The 20,475-nt window shown below is 42.3% G+C and overlaps 1 protein-coding gene and 1 long non-coding RNA gene across 3 annotated transcripts in view; both read right to left on the reverse strand.

Moving 5' to 3' along the window:
• Window positions 1-1,114: 1,114 nt before the first annotated feature.
• ttc27 (tetratricopeptide repeat domain 27) overlaps window positions 1,115-20,475 on the reverse strand; it is a 78,871-nt gene continuing 59,510 nt past the window's right edge. The window contains exons 12-21 of one of the 2 annotated variants that reach the window (XR_007964978.1): window positions 19,348-19,470; window positions 13,403-13,630; window positions 13,116-13,214; window positions 11,485-11,537; window positions 9,697-9,862; window positions 5,404-5,601; window positions 5,162-5,273; window positions 4,542-4,642; window positions 1,953-2,735; window positions 1,115-1,485 (exon numbers count right to left, since the gene is read on the reverse strand). Coding sequence is in view for 1 of the 2 variants with exons in the window: in XM_052081037.1 (XP_051936997.1) it covers window positions 2,610-2,735; window positions 4,542-4,642; window positions 5,162-5,273; window positions 5,404-5,601; window positions 9,697-9,862; window positions 11,485-11,537; window positions 13,116-13,214; window positions 13,403-13,630; window positions 19,348-19,470 (1,206 nt within the window). In the remaining variant the exon portion in view is untranslated. Of the gene's footprint in view, window positions 2,736-4,541; window positions 4,643-5,161; window positions 5,274-5,403; window positions 5,602-9,696; window positions 9,863-11,484; window positions 11,538-13,115; window positions 13,215-13,402; window positions 13,631-19,347; window positions 19,471-20,475 lie in introns of both variants that reach the window. The other variant, XM_052081037.1, reaches the window with a different exon arrangement.
• LOC127610762 (uncharacterized) lies at window positions 14,067-17,116 on the reverse strand. The gene is made up of 2 exons (XR_007965033.1): window positions 16,096-17,116; window positions 14,067-16,059 (listed from the first exon to the last, which is right to left on the reverse strand). It is a non-coding gene; the product is annotated as an uncharacterized LOC127610762 (long non-coding RNA).

Consider the following 20,475-nt stretch of genomic DNA (forward strand, 5'->3'; position numbering starts at 1 on the left):
ACAAGAAAGGAAACACATGCCGTATGCATGTAGGAGACTGGGTCTCTCTCAGAATTGTTTATTCATTCCTTTGTTGTGTGTTCACAAACACCCCCATAGAATTTATTTATTGATTTCCACGCTTGACTTTTTGTTTTGGTGCATTATTTTCATTTTTCTTAGTGTTAGTGAAGTGATCATTAATTTCTGTTTTTCGGAGGCTGTCTTTGAACGAGAAGAGAGAAGGCACGGAGTCGGACGCAGACATGTGTGTTTGTCGAGACTGTTAAAAGCATAAATAAAGTGTGTGTTTTAAAAAACAGTGTGTGTGTTTTAAAAAACACACACTTTATTTATGCAGAGCAATTTAATTTTATTTTTTTTTGTGCTAATGCGCACGGCTTATGTGCACCTCTTGACTACGGTGATCCCTAACTATTTCGTGGTTCGTTTGTCGCAGCTTCAGTGCAGCGCGGATTTTTCTCAAACATCATTAAAAAAAATAATAAATTCATATACATGTAGTACAGTACTGTATATGTTGCTCTATGTGACTCGCTGTAGTTTTGCTGACCATCGCAGCTTCTCGCGGACCGTTTGCGTTTTTATGTTTACTGTATTTTGTTATTCATAAACTAACCTAACTTATACATGTTTAAATCTATATGGAGGAGGGGGGTCGCCACTTTGCGTTTCGTTTATCGAGGGTGGTTTTGGTCCCCATTAACCACGATTTAGCAGTTGCAATCGATTCTACGGTTGGTGCTCACACAGCAGCGGACATCCGATGAGTTGAAAAATTGCTCAGTGCAGCACATCTCAACACTGGCACTCAAATGTTGTCCAATCAGGCGATTAATCGCTAGAATAATTGATTCTAGGAATATACACACACACACGCACACACACGCCGTAAATCTGGTAACTATAATATACAACACATTATTTAGATTGTAAAACATCTTTATTAACTCATTCAGTATCAGCCATTTTCGGACCCGTTTAAAAAAAAAATTGACTTTCAGTATTGGTAAAAAAAAAAAAGCTCGGAAAAAAAGAAAACCTCAGCATTTCGGATTGAATGTGTGAAGTCTGAAATGACATATAAATATGTCTTTGGGAGTGAATGAGTTAGAAGTCTCTTTAGACTAAAGCAAATGTACATATATTGAGTTCCTGGTCACGCAGCCTTCCAATCACAAGAATGGATCACAGAAAATGGCAAAGAGCAGTAAAAGAGAGACAATCTCAAAAAGTGTACTATAGTTGATGATCGATGCTTTGACATACAGCATACTTTGGAATTGTGTAATCGCTTTCACGGCATTCTCCCAAACAGATGAAAAATAAGACTCACGTGACCAATTAATGCGAGGAGCGAACACAGATATATATCGTGGGCAGCGGGCAGACACCTTAAGTCACAATTTGGTTAATTTTTTTTCACAAATCTATGCTACTGATCAGACCACGTGTGGGTGTTGCTTTGACAAATTACTGACCAATCTGAAATGTTGAAAAGGGCATGCTCTCTTTCATGATGAAATGTTAATGTATGAACAAACATGCCGTTTTTTGGGGTCTCCTGAAAAGTGACGTTTCGGAGATACAAGGTTTCGGCTGGATGCCAGTGACATGCAGAATTTTGGTAGTCATTACCACAAACATCAGGCGCACCTGACACTATGCTTTAAGTACAATTTGGCCAATTTTGAACAACAAAAAGCAGGCACATTTGTGAGGCCAAATCTTTTTTTCCTTTTATCTGGACAAAGATGTATGTGCTCAGTGTTGTCAAGTTAAATCCCCTGTGAAGAGGTTGTTTCTTTGTCCAACTTCTGATCAATTCCTTCATCTAAATTCTCCTAATAAATAATACAGTGATTAAAATGCATTTGTATGTTGTGGTTTACCTCAGCCAGAAGAGCATCATTCGCATTGTAACACATGAAGTGGATGTCGACAGTCCAGACATGCAAATATCTGGGGGCTTTTTTGTGATATAAAAACGGGACCATGATCACCATTTCAAAAACAACTCAAATGAAAAAAAAAGTGAAAGCTTTTTGAGAGGCGAAGTGAAAAATAAACGAGGTAATGTGTGTGCGCCGACTTCCATTTGACGCGAGTTTGTAAAGGGTTAATTATTGAACACTGACATATCCCCCAGATCAGTTGTGCAACCGCATTCTCATTTATTTTTCACTTCCCCTCTCAAAAAGCTTCATTTCTTCATTTGATTGATTACAAGGTTTGGAAATTCATAATGCACATTTTATAGTCGCTGCTTGCACACAATTTGTACAATATACAGTACATGTCGCTGGCGTCAGGCTGAAGCCTCCAGTCAATCTTACAATTTGGTAAATTCTTATTATTATGACTCTTCACAAAACTATACAATTGGTCAATCGACATGTGTGGGTGTTCATTTTAAAATTTACTAACCAGCCTAAAGTGTTGAAAATGGCTTCAGCTCTTTAGAATGCAATGATGGCTTTTATTAATTTTTCCTACTTAATTTTGTCTCCTGAAAAGTGATAATTTTGGAGGTAAAGATTACCACCTAACGCCATCGATGTGTTAGATAATAAAGAAAATAACGTGAAGAGACTCCTTTGTGTCGTTATTCAGGATAACTGGCCCCGTAGTTCTCCACAAAGTTCCTGCAGCTCTGTAACGAGCCGCTCGAGAGCCGCGACATCATTTCGCAGCTCAGCGCGGATCTCACCAGAAGCCACGTCAGTGTGCATTTGCTGGAAGGCAATCGGGGAACATTCAAACAATCAGTTAAGGGGGCATGATACTGTCAATGAAAATTGATGTTGTCGTAGATTAACAGTACTTGAAAGACTTGTTGAGTATTTATCGTGAATTAGTCAACTCTGAGGGACTCAAAATAGGATTTTTAAAGTTAGAATGTCTAGGTACAGTGCAGCTCTTTTCTTTTTTGCAAGTTACCCTACATTTTTCCCACATACACACTTAAAATTGTCAGCTCTAGGATCTTTGCATTTTTAGGCACATTTAAAAACTTTACTGAAGCATCTTTGTGTCATTTTTATAGTCTTTGCAAGACTTGTGAAATTTCAAGTGAGGAAACCATTGGAAATATCACAATGGCAGTGAACTTTGCCCCATGCGGCTGCTCTTTTTCGTCTTTATCCTGTCAACATTATACAAATGCTTGAAATTTCAACAACTTGGACCTGAACAGCCTGCACCTTCCTTGAAGTGCTTTGGCGCCCCCCGGGGAGCGTGCATGTCACACACTGTAAACAACCCCACTAAGCGATCCATGCAGAGCCATGCAAAGACGCTCCCCCGCGTGGCCCATGATTGCGGTGGGAAACCTTGTTTCTTTACATTTGGATCTGACTCAAACGTGCAATACGTCGCTTCTCGGTGGCTGACGGTGGTCTCAGACCATAAAGGGGAGATATGAAAAATTCTGCTCTTCTGCGGCAAACTGTTCTGAATGTTGCCGTGATGTCATCATTTGGCTAATTTACATAATAATGGCATCAAGTTTTTCTACCCATGAATTGGCAGCCGGCCTGCCTGAAGACCTGATATTGTTCAGTGATAGCCGATGTCCGATTGCTCAACTACTTGGCATGAGAGAAAGAAAGTTAACCAGTGTTCATTTCTGATAAGGACATACTGTACTTAAATGTTGTCGTGTCACGTCACGACACAAATTGTAAATCTTGGTGACGAAGTGATGCTCCCCTTGGGTGCAGGTGCAAATACCGTATTGGCCCGATTATAAGATGCATTGAAATAAGACTGAAAAAGTGGGGGTCGTCCTATATTCGGGGTCTAGACATTATTCCCATTCACGACGCTAGTTGGCGCCAGATATCATTGAAGCGAATGCCGAACTTGACTCCCCAGGCCAAAGTAAACCCCTGCCACGAAGAAGAAAAATAAAAATAGCGGTATCACGAAGAAGAAAAATAAAAAATTGCGGTAACAAGGAAAATAGAATAAAACAACAGAAGAGATAAGAGAAAATGGAGAAACGTAGCGACAATTTGGAGAAAAGTGGGTCTCAGATGTACTGTAACTATTTTCTGTAAAAAAATTAATTTGGTGTTCAAAAAGTCTTTTTTCAAAATTGAGTCTTGAAAAAGAGGGGGTCGTCTTATAATCAGGACCGTCTTATATTCGGGCCAATACGGTAGTTCAATTCGTCAGTAGCGGCTTTGGACGAGCACCATTCATTTGCAGCCTGGACTCCCAATGGTGAGCATTTGTTCTGGAGGGAGTCGCAGAGACTCCAGACGTCTCAAAGAATGCCACAAAAAGTTGCCAGGTTACTTTGCTAGCCACTTTAAAAAATAAAAAAGTTGATAGAAAGGTTGTGAAATGCCAATAAGTTGTAAAAACGGAGTCTCTGATGTCAGGGTAACAAAAGGTGCATTTGAACGAGACCTCACTGTGACACATGCAGTAAATGAGGACAGGTGGAGAGAAAATTTCTTCACACAGTATGTGTCTTTCTTGAATTCTGATCCGTAAAAGACTGACTTTTCTTGAAGAACATGAGCGGATTGTACCTTGGCTTTGCTTGCCAAGCCTCTCAGGCTGAGGCGTATCGAGGACAGCATTTGAAGAGCTTCTGCAGGATTTGTTTTCTGCTTGCTGCAACTGATGGTTACTATGAAAACAAGAGACATGTTCACATAGATAAATTAATAAAATGATTGGTCATGATATTCATCTCCAAGAAGAAGACTCTAATCATGCTAATGATTCCTCATAATGGTCCCCACAATGATTTAACAAAGTAGGAAACGGATACATTATCAATGTGCACACTTTTTTCTGTAAACCTCTGCAAGTGTTGACATTTTCAGAATTTCTGGAAAATCAGAATCCCCTCCCTGGTGAGAAAGTTTTAGAATAGACCCACCATGACAACATTCTAAATTCAACATGTTGCACGAACGACAACTTAAATGAATATACAGTGTGCTGTGCTGTGTTGTGTAACACTGCCCCCAAACCCTCCGACCCCCCACCCCCCAAATATTGAAAAAATACAATAGTAAACAAAATCTGTAAATATGCAACTCCCCGAATGCCCAACAAGTATGCAGAGGTCGACTCTGCCATCGTTGCGTGGCACATGACGGGCGGCAGTGCGTTATTCGGTACTGCAAATGGATGCCCTCACCTTCGCCCACATCGATGGCTCTTTTGAGCACTTCCTGAAAAAGATCCGGCTCCTTTTCCCAGCCACCACCTTGCAGCTCACAGCGATGGGCCTTGGACAAGAACTGCAGGGCCTAAAACCACAAGCCACATTTATTATTTGGAAAGAAGAAAGGGGCAGACTTGTGGCGTTCTGGCGGTTTGAGCATATATCGGGCTAGCGGGGACTTTGGAGACATTTGACGAAAGATGGGCATCCCAGACCTTTTCGTTCTCTTCTGCCCTGGAGCTGCGGCCGCCCCCGTACAGCGCAGCATACTGCTGCCATATTTCGGGATCGTTGCTGTGGCGGGCACTGATCCGGCCAATCAGTTCCTTTAGCTTGGACTGCAAAGATGCTGGCTGCTCACCCTGGCTGTCTGTCAACTTTTCAACGACAGCCCTAACGAGGATTTTGACAATCTGCAACAGACCAATACAACTCATACATATTGCATGAATATCGAAACAGATATGCACCAGTGGCGGATGCTGGTCTGTCATGGATCAATTTCGGCCGACATCATAAAATGTGTCTGTTTCTTTATACGTGAATTCTACTCTCCGTTCCTTTTCAAGAAAATTATCTGTGACTCTGTCATACCAACAAGGCATCTTTTCCAAGGACTTAACTGGTGTTCTATAACTACAGCAACTACAATAAAACCCACCAGCAATAAAATATTAATTTGGCACTCGTCGATTTCAACAAATAGAGTGTCGCTAAAATGATTAGAAGTCTCCAGTTCAAATCAGAACAGAATGAGAATTGAAAAATACTCCCGCGGATGCCTCCACCAAAAGATCGGTGATTGGCTCATTTCGCTGTCAATCAAAACGAGATTCCGCTGCAGACAGATCATCCAATCATCATGCAGAGAAGCTGAGCGTCCGGGCTAGCCCATAAACGCCCCCTGTCCATAGACTCCCAGAGACGCTGAGCTTCCGATAGGCGGGACAAAACCAGCATTTATCCAATGACTCGTCTCGTTTCAATGCATTGGGACAACCTACAACCAGCTCTCCAGATGCCCAGCGTCCACTCTGCAGACGCTCAGCATCCACACAGTCGAAAGGACAGTGACGCTGCTGGAATGAATGAGAAGAGAGTCGCATCGTAACCAGTAATGAGACGCTGATTCGGAACAAAAGTTGTGGGCGTTGTAGCGCATATTTAGTCAATTACATGTACACACAATTGTATGTACACACATTTATTTGATCACCTGTTTTTTGACATTTTAGGGGAAGCTGAGCTTCCCTTGCAGTCTTAGAGCAATCGCCTCTGATATGTACATATTATTTATTGACAAGTGCAATTAGGTAATGCTTATGATCTATTTTTGTGACGCCCTTTTAATAGTATAGTATTAAATGTCAACCCAATGTCTTAATGGTTTTAGACACTCACAATTGTTACATGGGGCTCTTTTTTTTTTTTAATTCTGAGGTATGCATTTCTGACGCAGTGACCTCGGCTTGAATAAAAAGGTGAATTCCAACTGCATTTCCTCAGTCCCGTTCAATCTGGTAAAGCACGAAGTGCTCTTTTATGGCAGGTGATCGAATTAACTCATTCAATCCCAAAGACTTGGTCCAGAATTGGCTGGTACTGAATGAGTTAATTTGCATCTGCACATGTATGGCCCCAATACGTCGACTGACATCGGGATATAATCGGGATACTGCGTGCACCAAAATTCGGTGCTCTCTGAATATGTGGTAGGAGGCCTGATTCTATTTCCTTGTTGATTTCATGGAGATGCAGAAGGTTATAGCTGCCGTTTTGTTTTCAACTGACATCATATGACACACTATCCAAATCGAAACAATAAATCAGTCATGCTCATAATTCCAGGCTGAAAGTAGCAGTGACTGTTCTTATAGATCTTATGCCAGGGATGAGCAATTCATTTTTCAATGGGTCGGCCATATGGAAAAAGAGATCATCGGCAAGGTCTGCAGAAGCTGGATAATGATTCTGATCATTTAAATCAAGTGTATTGCAGCAGGGAGAGATGGAAAACATGCAGGACGTCGGCCCTCGAGCAACAGGATTCAAAACCCCTGCTGTACTGTACTATCAGGCCAAATCTTCTTGGCACCTTTGCCTCCACCGTGCAGTCAATAAGAACGTTGCTAACATGAGGAACACTGCTGTTATTTTTGCTGGTCTCCTTTTGAGGCAAAATAGTTGCTGGAGTTGTCAGAGAAGTGGTGAAATATAGCAGAAATGTTCCTAGGTTGACTAAGTGCACTGCTTGCTACCTGGCCTTTTTACTCACATCCCTGTGTGTGCACATAAAAGCACAAGTCCCAAAATAAAGTCATAGCATGTTTGACGTTTGACTTCACTGTGAGGGCCGGTCGGAAAATGTACTTTGCTAAGTGTTCTGTCTTCTGTCTCGCTTTTGCACAGAAAACTGATCTGCCTTTCTAAAGTATGCAAATTGTGGAAATGGGTGTGGTCGTGTCCACATCTGCGCCGAAGAGAACTTTTGTGTGAGATGCCATTCATTTGAATGGACTTCTAGTACTCCATCCATCCATCCATCCATTCTATGATGCACTTATCCTCACAAGGGTCCGAGGCAGGCTCGAGCCTACCCCAGCGGTCTTCGGGCGGTAGGCGGGGGACACCCTGAACCGGTTGCCAGCCAATCACAGGTGCACAGAGAGACGAACAACCATCCGCACTTGCAATCACACCTCGGGATAATTTAGAGTTCCATTAACCTGCCGTTCATGTTTTTGGAACGTGGGAGGAAACCAGAGTACCCAGAGAAAACCCACACAGGCACCGCAAGAACATGCAAACTCCACACAGGAAAGCCGGAGCTGGAATTGAACCCTGCACCTCTGCACTGTGAGTCGACCATTGGGCTGCCCACTTCCAGGACTCCGAAAGGTAAATTTGTAATCATAATAATACTGCATATGCATGTGCATCTTGTGGATGTTTAAACGTTGTTGAAAAACAAGAGAGAAATGCCAGACAGTGATAATGGTGACGGTTCCAGCCTTTGGACATATAATGGAATAACTGGAGGGGAAAAAAATTAAATAAATAAATAAATAAATAAATAAATAAAAAGCTTCTTAGTAGATTGCATCTATCGCGGGTTATTTTTTGGAATGGAATCGGATAAACTAGGGACCACAGCACTGCATATATGGTAACCACTTTTTGACTGCACAATGTGCTCAATCGTGCTTTACCAATGATGCTTCTTAATGACGTACTGGCCAATTGGTGCTGTGCATGACGCATGTTTCCCCACAGTGCATACAGTGGCCATGTCCATTCCTGTCTATTGACCGGCGGATCCACCTGGTCAACTTTTATGTGCACTTCAACCAACTACAGTGATCACTCGCTATTTCGCGGTTCGTTTTTTCCGGCCTCAGTGTATCGCGGATTTTTTTTCAAACATTAATAGAATTTTTTTTTAAGCGAGAATGCCGCAAAAAGTTCACAAAAGGTTCGCGAGAGGCAGTGAAAGTCAGCAAACAGCAGCGAGTCACATAGAGCAACATATAGACATACATACATACAGTAAACACATACATGTGTACATGCATACACATGTATGTGTTTACTGTATCTCATTCATACACTAATCTAACCTAACTTATACAGTACATGTTTAAATATATTAGTATATAGCATGAAGTAATGTTGATTACTACAAACATGCGTGTATTAAATTTGGCCTCATAAATATTTATACTCATACACATGTGCATATACCTAGACGGGGCGGGGGGTTCGCTACTTCACTGATTTTCGTCTATCGCGGGTGGTTTTGGTCCCCATTAACGGTGATAAACGAGGGATTACTGCACTGCCAGACAGAAGTAAACGGCTGACTATATGTATAGAGAGAGAGAGCGCGATCAAGCCTGATACCTTCCACTAACTTATTGGCCATTCTATCGCTTGCACTCTGATGCCTTGATCCATGATCCAAAACAAATCTCAAAGTACAATTTGGGTGAGGAAATCTGATTTCACAACAAGTGCAGATGTTGGAGCCTTAAATTGTTCCTTGAGAGAGAGTGTTGAATGCACTAGATTGGTGGGAGTAATATTCCTGAGACATGATCGATACCGCATTTCCATGTTGAAAATCACCCAGTGGTTTCTTTTTCGAATGACAGCGAGATTAAGAAATGTTGCTATGTACAAAAAGCATTTCGTCTTGTCGCTCTGCGTGAAACACGACTTGAGAGTAGGTAAATGATCGTGACTGTGGAAGCGTTTAGATAGTCAGGAAGTCATCTGGCTCTCTCAAATGTTAACCGTGTATGGAAGTGACAAGTTGAGGAGGGTCAGAGCAGTGACGGGAACCGCAAGACACATCAATATTGGACACATGCATCCCCACCTCTTGCAACCATGTCAGAGGAGGAGACCGATCTTGAGTATGTTTCAAAGCACTCAGATGAGCCAATTGTCGTGGACTTTAGGTGTCAAGGGAAGTGTTTTTTTGTTTGTTTGAGGGTTTTTTTCTTGACCTGAATGTCCTTGTATCTGTCCTTGAGATCCATCAGACGATGGTAGGCCTTGATGGCTTCAGCGAAGGCACCAATGTCAACACTGACCACGATGAAATTCTCCCAAATCTGCCAGTGTTCATAATTACACTTGAGGGCTTCTTGGAGGGTACGAAAGGCCTTGTTTCTGGAAAAAAAAAGGTAAAAGGGGAAACTGCTTCAATTTTGCAAGAAGCAGCAAATATTAATGGTTTATATGGGTCCATTTTAAAATGTTTTTGAGGAGTTGCTGTCAGTACAAATTAGTGAGAATGTTTGGATGGTCTTTGTTGTGTTGCTCCAAGTAAAGAATGTTTGCAATTGCTAATTATTTTCATTATTCAAAAATCACACTTGACTCCCATTTTTGTAGTGCCACACAAGCTGTCTGCAGGGATGGACAACTTAAAGGCTGGAGAGGGGCGGGGTTGTTAAATATAGGCAAAATACATGCTTTTGATGTCATTTTTGATCATATAATTTCCAATGCAGGCATAAAAGATCCACTATCCAAGAAAGTGTTTGAAGCTAACAACAAAATAACCACACACTCTAATTTTGTAATAGGCTCTCTTGAGAATGGCACAAAACTGCTGAATAAGTAACCAATATCGAGCGCAAGAACCCATTTTGATTTTTTTTTTTCCCCATAAAAATCAACTCACTCAAAGTAATTCAGAATATTATTGAGATTGTATATTTGTGTTGCATATTACTACAAAGCCGCAAACAACGATTAGGGCTACTCAGGTTGTAGAATCGGGCAGTATCAGGCATGATCATATTCACACTGCAGCCCAATTCAGATTTTTTTTTTTGCCCAAAAGCAACACGTATCTTTTTTTTTTTTCACGCAGTGTGAACAGTACAAATCAGATTGTGCGTGTGCAGTGTGGATGCACACCCTCCGGGCGGCTCATCAGCTAGTTCCTGCGGAAGGCTGGTAAGGTGGTAAGTGTTGTTGCTTGGTTCAACTTTTTGTTCATCTTCATTGCTTATCGCGAAAATAAAGAGATGTTTAGCTCTACTAAATAACTAACAATTTTATTGCAATGCTTGTGGGTAGACAACATTTTTTCGCTAAGATGCCCGCGTGATCGTAGTGAGCCACTGCCTAAGCGGCGCAGTGGCGGCGCGCAGCGGCGCGGTGAAGTAGGTACGTTTTGAAAAGGGACAGACGGAAGGACAGACCGCATGACGCGCAATATATATATATATAGATGTCATCAAAAGCCAAATGCCTTATTTACTTGCGTAAAAACAGTGTCACGTAATGCCAGGGGTTTTTTTTTGGGGGGGGGGGGGAGTGCATGTAACTCAATGTCACACTTTGTGCGCATGCGTGTCGCATCATGGGCGGGTGACGTTCACATTGGAGGTCAGATTTGTTTTTTGTCAACAAGTACAATAAAGGATCGGACTTAACAAAGACCAAGCGTAAGACAAGTCTCCCATCTGGTGATGACAACTTCAAACTCCAGTCGACTCCTGAATATTAGCAATTGGGCACCCCTCGCCTCCGTTTGCCCAGTTTTTCATGGAAAACGTAAACTGAATCTTTGTCAACATTTTTTAAAAAGAATTTGGCGTTTGTTACGAGTAATTATAATTATTATTATAAAGATATGTTTTCTTTTTTTTGGGGGGGGGGGGTGAATCAAGTGCGGTAACAAGCCAGCCGCCAGTTGTCCCTCCCTGGTCAAATGAGTTTTATTGTGAGCCATTGTTTTGTCAGTCATTGAAATACAATCAGCAGTGGCTTTCACTTACTTATTTCGTAGGCGAATGTATGCAGTCGAGAGGTTGTTCCATGCTTCTGCATTCTAAAACCACAATGGAAGAACGTGGAAAAAGAGAGAGCTAAGATGAGAAGACAATAGACTTGTATCTACAGTATTCCACAGATGCTTTGGAAGTGAGGTGTGCGCGCTGAATTCGTCTTACGTTTATTCCATTCATTCGTTCTACCTCTTGAGATTAGAACGCTTTTGGGTTCAAAAATTTAAGAGCACTGAACCATGCAGTTAAACTGTTTACAAATATGAACAGTTTTCAGACATTTTAAATTAGCCAGGCCAGGGTGGCTCCAGCCAACAAATTACATTGAGTGTGTGTGTGGAGGGGGTGTGGTGGGGTTATCTGAAACCTTGGGAATTTTGTGCAAAATTACATTGTAGATATCAGGTGAAATTGAAAGTGTTGCTGCACTGCATCTTTGCAACTTCAAGCCATGAACAAGCCTCTCTTTTCTCTTTTCACCTTATTTATTTCTATTTGCACGAGTCTTGGGAATTGGTGAGCTAAGCTGCGACCTCGGCTGTCGTATTTCATGCCATATCATGTGGAAATGTGTGTTGGGATGACAATAAAAATTCCTTGATTCACCAAGGACAGCAACGATGACCGTCTCGTAAAAACACTGCGGGACGCTTGAAGTTTGCAAAAGAGCACTTGGATGTGTTTGTTGACCGATGACACCAAATTTGATTTATGTGAAAACAAAACATTCACCATGTGCGGAGGCAAAATTGAGAACTTGAATATTTACACATTATGTTCTAAAATTTTAAAAACATAATCATGTTTTTTTTGTGCGTTTCGGTGGTGTTAGTTTCAGCAGATTCAACAAATTCTTGTGATTTCAATGAAGCTCTGTTTCATGACTAATTTGTGAAGAAATGTAAGAAATTCCAAAGGGTAAATATTCTTTTCGCCTCCCACTGTACCTGCCAAATAACTAAGACATCATATTAGTTAGTTACACACTTGCACAATCATATTTTCAGGACACCGAAATATTTGACACAGGCTTGCACACCAAGTTCAAGTACAACCGACCCAACTCTGACAAGTTCGACATCCAATCCTGAAGCAAAGTTCATTTTTTCTCCTACTAACTGATAACCACAAATTGATTTCGACACACTCTTGTGTCAGACGCCGATGTGATGGAGTGCCCTCCAAAAGTATTGGAGCCGCAAGTCATTGGTAAACTCCAGCCAAATAGTGTTGCGCGATAACCAGTTGCCGTTGATGTCATTTTCAATATGAGTTGAACTCTTCATAAAAGAGCGAGTCAATAAGAACTGCGTGAAAAATCAAAGGGAATTGACATTCAACAGGAAAAAGCAGCATTTTGTTTCGCCATAATAATTCATAATCATCGCCCATTCCTAAATTGGCACAATGGAGGCCTCAATAATATTTAGAGTTGTTATTCAAACGGCATGACATTATTTTTCTTCAGTCTAGACACGAGAGACAGTGTGTGTAGAGCGAGATATGAGCATGTGAAAAGAAATGTGTTGTCAAGCAATAGATTTATGGGTTTGTCAATTTTTTTTCTTTCCCCCCTGACTACTGCTGTAACGTTTCATCAGAATGTTTATCTTGGTACTCACATCTGGCTCCAGTCCCACACATCGTTGGAAAGCCCTGGCCGCTCCCTCGTAGCCCTCCAAGGCCAAGTAGGCACAGCCGAGGGAAAACCACACACCAAGCTACACACGCGCAAACACACAGGCAGACAGTCACACGTTCTGCACGCATTCAGTTTCATTTTTATTTCGTGCTTAGATTTATAGTTCCATTCACTTGGGCAGGTGAATGTTCTAAATCAACAACTTCATGGGGACATTCCAAGTGAACCATATCATCCCATCAAAATTTTGCATGGAATAACTTGTACCTGCAGGGCGTTGATCTTGAGTGACTGTTCGAAGCAGTCGACGCACTGATGGAACTCCTTGTTGCGGAGATGTAGCAGGGCTTTGGAGCGCATGGCTCTAGCACTGCGATGGCCTGACAGCTCCCAAGCCCGGTCGTAGTGCTGATGCTCTCTTAAAATGTCCCCCAGTAGGCAATACAGAGTCGCTGTCTCCTTTTTTTCCAACTCCCTGCGGACAACCTCTTCAGCCTGAGCACATGGAAAAACACTTGTCACCTCGGTTCTGATTCAAACAAAGTGTTGTGACATCGAGCGAAACAGCCAAACTGAGACCACTTGAGGAGGTGAATTACCGTATTGGCCCGAATATAAGACAAGTTTGAAAAAATACTTTTTGAACACCAAATCATTTTTTATACAGAAAATAATTACAGTACATCTGAAACAAATGATTATAACAATATATATAGAATTGAATACAAATTCATTGTCAAATGTGCTGTAACTAAAGTGCAATCACATTCGTGAATGGCTTCTGGTTTGTGAAATGTAAATTACATCATAACTTCTCCTGAGCTGCCGGTTAACCTGACTGATCCTCGACCCACTTTTCTCCAGATTGTTGCTACGTTTCTTCATTTTCTGTTATCATTTCTATTATGTTCTTCTCTTTTCTTTCTTACCGTTATTTTTTATTTTTCTTCTTCGGGCTACCGCTATTTTTATTTTTATTCTTCGTGACAGGGGTTCACTTTGGCCTGGGGAGTCAAGTTCAGCATTCGCTTCAATGATATCTGGCGCCATCTAGCGTTGTGAATGGGTATAATGTCTAGACCCCAAATATAAGACGGCCCCCACTTTTTCAGTCTTATTTCAATGCAAAAAACACCGTCTCATATTCGGGCCAATACGGTAGATGCACTTGCAAGTGAGGTTGAGGTGAGATTGAGTTTATTTCGGTTCAAGTATGAACGGTGCACGATCAACGACATGAATTAGTGTTCAAATGATTGATGAGTGCAGCACATGTGTAGGAAGTGTTGTATGGGGCTTGTATCCCAGCTTGTGTTGGTGTGTTGCACAGACAGGCCCACCAGGCAGGCGCTTTTTAATGAACATTTGAGGAACATTTTGTCACATCTCAGCAGCATGTAAAAATAGCACAGCACTATGCTCGTAATGTTCTGGTCCAATTATAAAACCGCAAGTGGGTAATATTATATTTTTTATTTCGGTTGCTTGAAAAATCTCCTTGCTTTTACATGCGTTCCTGGCTAATAGCAAGCAACTATGTTGAAGGTCCCCTTGAAACATAAAAAACAACATTGTCATTTTTGATTTACCTAAACTTGGAAATTAGTTGGGCGCCCTTTTTCCAAAATATTTTTGCTGGTCAGAAAGAACTGTGGTTTTGAATGCTCCATTTTTTCATTAATATGAAGAAATAGTCAAAATATAAATAAGCTTGACTCCAATTGTGTCTCTGTTTTCCTTAATATGTGGTCGTCCTGTCCTGTGGTGACCATATGTCTTCATTGTTTGGCTCGATGCACGTGTCTACAAGCACCTCAGAATTTGAGAGATCTTAAGATTTTATTGACTGTACGTCTATTATAACAGACAGTATGACAGTCCTTGATGAATTGTGTAGGTGTGTTGCACAGACAGGCCCAGCAGGCAAGCGCTTTTTAACGTTTAACATTTTACACGTTAAAAGGTGTTACAGAGACGAGATGCCCATTATCACTGACACTCCTATCGTGTGTGTGTGTGTGTGTGTGTGTGTGTTCCGTCACCCTTGCTTACTTGTTGTTGGGGGGGGGGGGCACTCTCTTGCAAGTCATGCTTTTTTCCCCTTGATCCCTCATTTAATAATTTTTTTTCCTCGCAATTATAAGGGAGCATCAATTAGTCACAGATTTCTGCGATTCATTTTCAGGCTCAGTCGACTGTATTTGTTGAAACCTGTCACGTTCCGTGCCTGCCTGCAGGGGGCGGGCTTTCTCCCCGCCGACTGCACACCTGTTGTTCATTCGGGATGATTATGCTTCCTTTATTAGGAGACTCCGGCAGTTTACTCACTGCCGGAGAATTCCTTACCGTGCCGTTGTTCTCTCGCGCTATTTCATCGTTCGATATTACTCGCTGCCTTTTTGCCTTACGGCCACTACTATTGTTATTCGCGTTGCATCCAAATTGTTATTGCTCTAAGTTTACTGATCTCTGTACTTCCTCGCTCTTTGTTTTTCCGCGAGCGTTTTCGGTTGTCTCCCTTATTTCCTGGTCCTTATTTGACCAGCGTTTTTTGTTACCGTTTTCCCTGTCGGGCTCTTTCTGTTCGTTATTAAAACCTTTTGTGTTTCATACAAGATCTTTTCGTGTCTGCTTTTCCCTGGGATCCACCTCGTTATTTGTGTTGTGCACGAGGCGATTTTTCATCGCCTCGGGCGCAGCGTGACAAAACCGGTATGATCCGTGAACAAACAAAACAAAACGGGTACCTTTAGCCCCTTTTAAAGACAAGACTCAGGCGCCAGCCCGAGTAGGCAGCCGTCAGCAAGTGCTCTCATGAGCCTTGCTTTTTTTGTTGTTTTTGTGTTTGTTATGTTGTGTGGACCTGATGTGGACTTTTTTCAGCATTTTTTGGCCACGACATTCATCAAGGAGGAGACTCTGTGCTTGGTGGTTGCGCCTTTTCGGCAGCATGGGTATACCAGCATTGTTTTTGACTGGGAGGAATGTCGGCGCCATTTGACTGTCGTTGCTGGACAGTCCCGCGGCGCTTGTGTCTTGCGCCTGTTATGGGCAGCATTTTTCACTGCCCCGCTTTATTCAGCGGAGAGATCGGTGCTGTTGAACGGTCTGCGACTGGATGGATGTAAGTCTTGAGGAGCCGACGATGAGAAGAAAGGAGCGTTAGCGCGGAGCGCCGATGCGGATTTGGAACTGGGAGTCGCGCCTTGGAGTTTGAAGCGGATTACGTGGGACAGGAGAAGTGAACTAATCTCTTTTCGTCAATGGACGCTACACCTTCGCGTTTGCTTTCAAAACTTAGCTTGTAGCAGACGTGTGCACATTTTCAGCATGACGTCTCTGATTCACTGGTGAAAGGACACTTTGATCCTCTCCTCTTTCATCTCAAACTGCTTCAGACAACAAAGTGTATGCAGAAAAGTGGTGAAGATTGCACGACAGTCTGTGTCCTATGTGTTGTGTTGTATTATTTTTGTTATTTTGACTTCAAAATGGCGCCGCGAGAGTGGCTGCCTTTCCAGCAGCTCCTATATTTTGTTGTTCTACTTCTTCCTTTCATAACTATGCTGCTGTGAATTGGGAATTTATCCATTGCGAGACTAATAAAGGTTTTCTTATCTTATCTTATCTTTTACATGTGAATGACATTATGAATGAAGTGGATTACAATTTCAATCTCTCATTAAACATCCACAGATCCCGGAGCCTTTATACGGGTCACTGGAGATTTTAAGGGAGCGAGAGATCGACAGGCGGATCGGTGCAGCGTCTGCTGTGATGCGGACGTTGTATCGGTCTGTCGTGGTGAAGAAGGAGCTGAGCCAAAGGGCGAAGCTCTCAATTTACCGGTCGATCTACGTTCCAACACTCATCTATGGTCACGAGCTATGGGTCGTGACCGAAAGAACGAGATCCCGGATACAAGCGGCCGAAATGAGTTTTCTCCGCATGGTGTCCGGGCTCTCCCTTAGAGATAAGGTGAGAAGCTCGGTCATCCGGGAGGGGCTCCGAGTCGAGCTGCTTCTCCTCAACATCAAGAGGAGCCAGATGAGGTGGCTTGGGCATCTGATTCGGATGCCTCCTGAACGCCTCCCTGGTGAGGTGTTCCGGGCATGTCCCACCGGGAGGAGACCCCGAGGAAGACCCAGGACACGCTGGAGAGACTATGTCACCCAGCTGGCCTGGGAACGCCTCGGGATCCCCCGGGGAGAGCTGGAAGAAGTAGCTAGGGAGAGGGAAGTCTGGGCTTCCCTGCTAAAGCTGTTGCCCCCGCGACCCGGCCCCGGATAAGCGGTAGAAGATGGATGGATGGATGGATGGATGGATGGATGGAGATTTTAAATCTGCTCCTCTCTCTTATACAGTAACAGCTTCATACGACATGCGTGCAAAGAGGGCAATGTATGCAAAACGGCAACATGAAAGGCAGCTTTTGTACATCTTAATTAGAAATGAACATATTTATTTACCTCTATTTTCCACCCTAAAAGGCCCACCAAAAAGCCTTCCATTTTCTTGAAAGCTCACAGCGCGCCTTAAAATCCGATGCGCCTTGTGTATGGTCATTACGGTAATATTTTGAGCCCAAAATGGCCCCTTGCTCGAGACATGCTGACAATGCAGAGTTCAAATTTAAGGTGATCGGGTATGTAGATGAACACAGAAATAGAGCAGCGGCAAGAGAATTCAACGTTAACGAGCCAATATTATAACTTGCTGTTGGTTAAGTGAACTGTGTCGCTATGTAAATCAGGGTGTAGTGTGGTGTAATGTTCTGTTGGCATTTCCATGAGCGTAGCTCCATCTAGTGGATGAATTGCCGATGGTATCTTATAATGCGGTGCGTCTAATAAATTAAAAAAAAAATAGGCCATTCATTGAAGGTGCGCCTCATAATCCAGTGCACCTTTTAGTGTGGAAAATACGGTATGTATCATTATTGAAATAAATGTCTTATGCTATACGAACAGCACTTTGTTAGGGCTGTGATTGTAGTTAAAGTGCCACAGTAATGATCTTGAGCCGAGTTTCATCAAGTATGACAGGTGTATTTTTTTAATTACAAAACCTTTAAGCATGGATACATTAGAGAAACTTACAATGTAAACCAGGCATGTCCAAAGTCCGGCGCGCGGGCCAAATCCGGCCCGTGGTCGAATTTCATCCGGCCCTCGGCCCCTGTCATAAAATCAGTGCCGTATGGCCCGCAGGGTGGGCGCAATGGAACACGTGTTGCATTGACTGAGGTCTCGTACACTGGTGAGTGATGTTTCATAGAGTACTGCTTCCCTCTAGTGGCTAAATGAGTAATAGCATTTAGACACTAGAGGGCATCACTAACGAGTTAACAAGACATCACTCCGTGTTTATATCGACTGATATGTCATATTTCAAATGATCCTTACAGTTGTGGATATGTGTATTGCTTGTTCATTTCCCTGTTGTTCGAGTCAAAGGTTTTGTGACTATTGAAAAGTCATGGTGATACATTTTATGTTTCAAATCGATCAATTTGCACTCAGGAGACTTCTGTTTAAGAAAAAGTCAAGTGAATAAGCAGTTGCATGTGATATACCTGTTTCAAATGAACCAAAAGAAATTCTTAAGATTGTTGAAATTAAAATAAAAATGGAAATGTGAAACAGACTGGCTTACTAAAATTTGTTGAACAATATTGTTGTTCAATGTAAAGAATGTCAGCCAAGGTCGGCCCCCCGACATTTTACCACATAAAATCTGGCCCCTTTGGCAAAAAGTTTGGACACCCCTGATGTAAACAAACAGCCAAAACAACTGGTCAACTCGGTTTTCCAGCTTTTTGTGGTTTTCTAATCATTACAGCATGTCTTTATTTCTTTTATGAACCTTGAGTGGGAAACAAAGGACTGAAGTGAATCCTCTTACCTGTAAGATTTGCATAACACTGTGTGCAAAATTTAGTCAGACTGAAATTCGCAGCCATGATTTTCACATCTGTCTTTAAGTTTTAGTTTTGGTCCTAGGGTTGGGAAATGATACATTTATTGAAATGGATGATCATTTTTGTTGATCTTGTGGAACAACTTGAGGACATTGCAGTAACCAGTGGAGCACAAGTAATTCAGACACAAGCCGGCAAGAAGTGGATGAAATTAAAGCAGGAAGTGCATTTTCTGTTGGACAAATTGTTGATTTTTGGGAGTCTCTCCTAATCTAAGTGTGAGTTTGTATACCTTGCCATGTTGCCCAAGTCTCTCGTAGCAAATGATAACATCTTCCCATAGCTGCAGCTTTTCGTAAATGAGTAGAGCTGAACTGATGCAGGCAAGGTCTGTCAGAAGAGTCGCCAACTGTTTCTGTCGAGAAAGCCGGAATGAATTTTTTTCTTGGATTGACATATTATCCAACATACACACACACACAATGTCATTGCCCACGTGAGCACTTCAGTTTCTGAGCAGAATGAGGGAGTCCCCAGGGGGACCACTCTGCTGCAGAACTTCTCTGCCTCTCACAAAAGCGCGGGCTTCTTCCCTGAGAGGTGCCATTGCATGTCCCGAGAGCGTGTTCCTGTAGCCGGGGACTGGACAGCCAAGACTTTGGCTGCTGCCCAGCTCATCAAGCACCAGACCCCTTTGGCCCCTCTCACAGGTGGTGAACCCTTAGGAAAGGAGACTCACATTGCCTTTTCGGATTTCGAGATCTGCAGGAAAACGAAGTCCAAAATTTTAACTCATCATCACGATTCTTTTGAGCTGTGCTTTGTCTTGTCCCTCACCGAGGAAGCGGTTTGCCATGAGTGACCCTGCCAGAAAACTTATTTACCAAGATCATTGGGACCCACAAACCACGCCACTATGATAAAACTGGTAACTCACAAAGTGGTGAAGGTTTGCAAGTGTGTGCGCATCTAGCTAATGTTGTTGTTTTTTGTTTTTTTTTTAAATCAGGGTTCACCCAACATTGCAAACAGCTACAGACGTGCATTCGCAATTTTAACGGTCATAAACGGCTTTTCATGTCGCAAAAAAATTTGCAACTAAATTTCTTAGCAACATGAAAAATTGCTTAAAACCATAAAACAGTTTGGGAATGTCTGTAGCTGTTTGTAACACTGGATGAAAAAAAACATTCGCTAGGTGCGCACACACCTCCAAACCTTTGCCGCTCAATGAGATACGATCTGCTGTTTTAAGCTGTCATTGGAGACATTGACATGTGGATTTTAATTGGATGAATTCTTCAACCCAGATTAAAACATTCTCCGGTTATTGTCAGATGTTACACTCATCCTAGAAACAATGAGGAAAGTAGCAAGGAAACACAATGAAAAGTCGCTATACTATTCACAAGTGCAGAAG

Source organism: Hippocampus zosterae, chromosome 11 (genome assembly GCF_025434085.1).
Source record: "Hippocampus zosterae strain Florida chromosome 11, ASM2543408v3, whole genome shotgun sequence".
Classification (NCBI taxonomy): domain Eukaryota; kingdom Metazoa; phylum Chordata; class Actinopteri; order Syngnathiformes; family Syngnathidae; genus Hippocampus; species Hippocampus zosterae.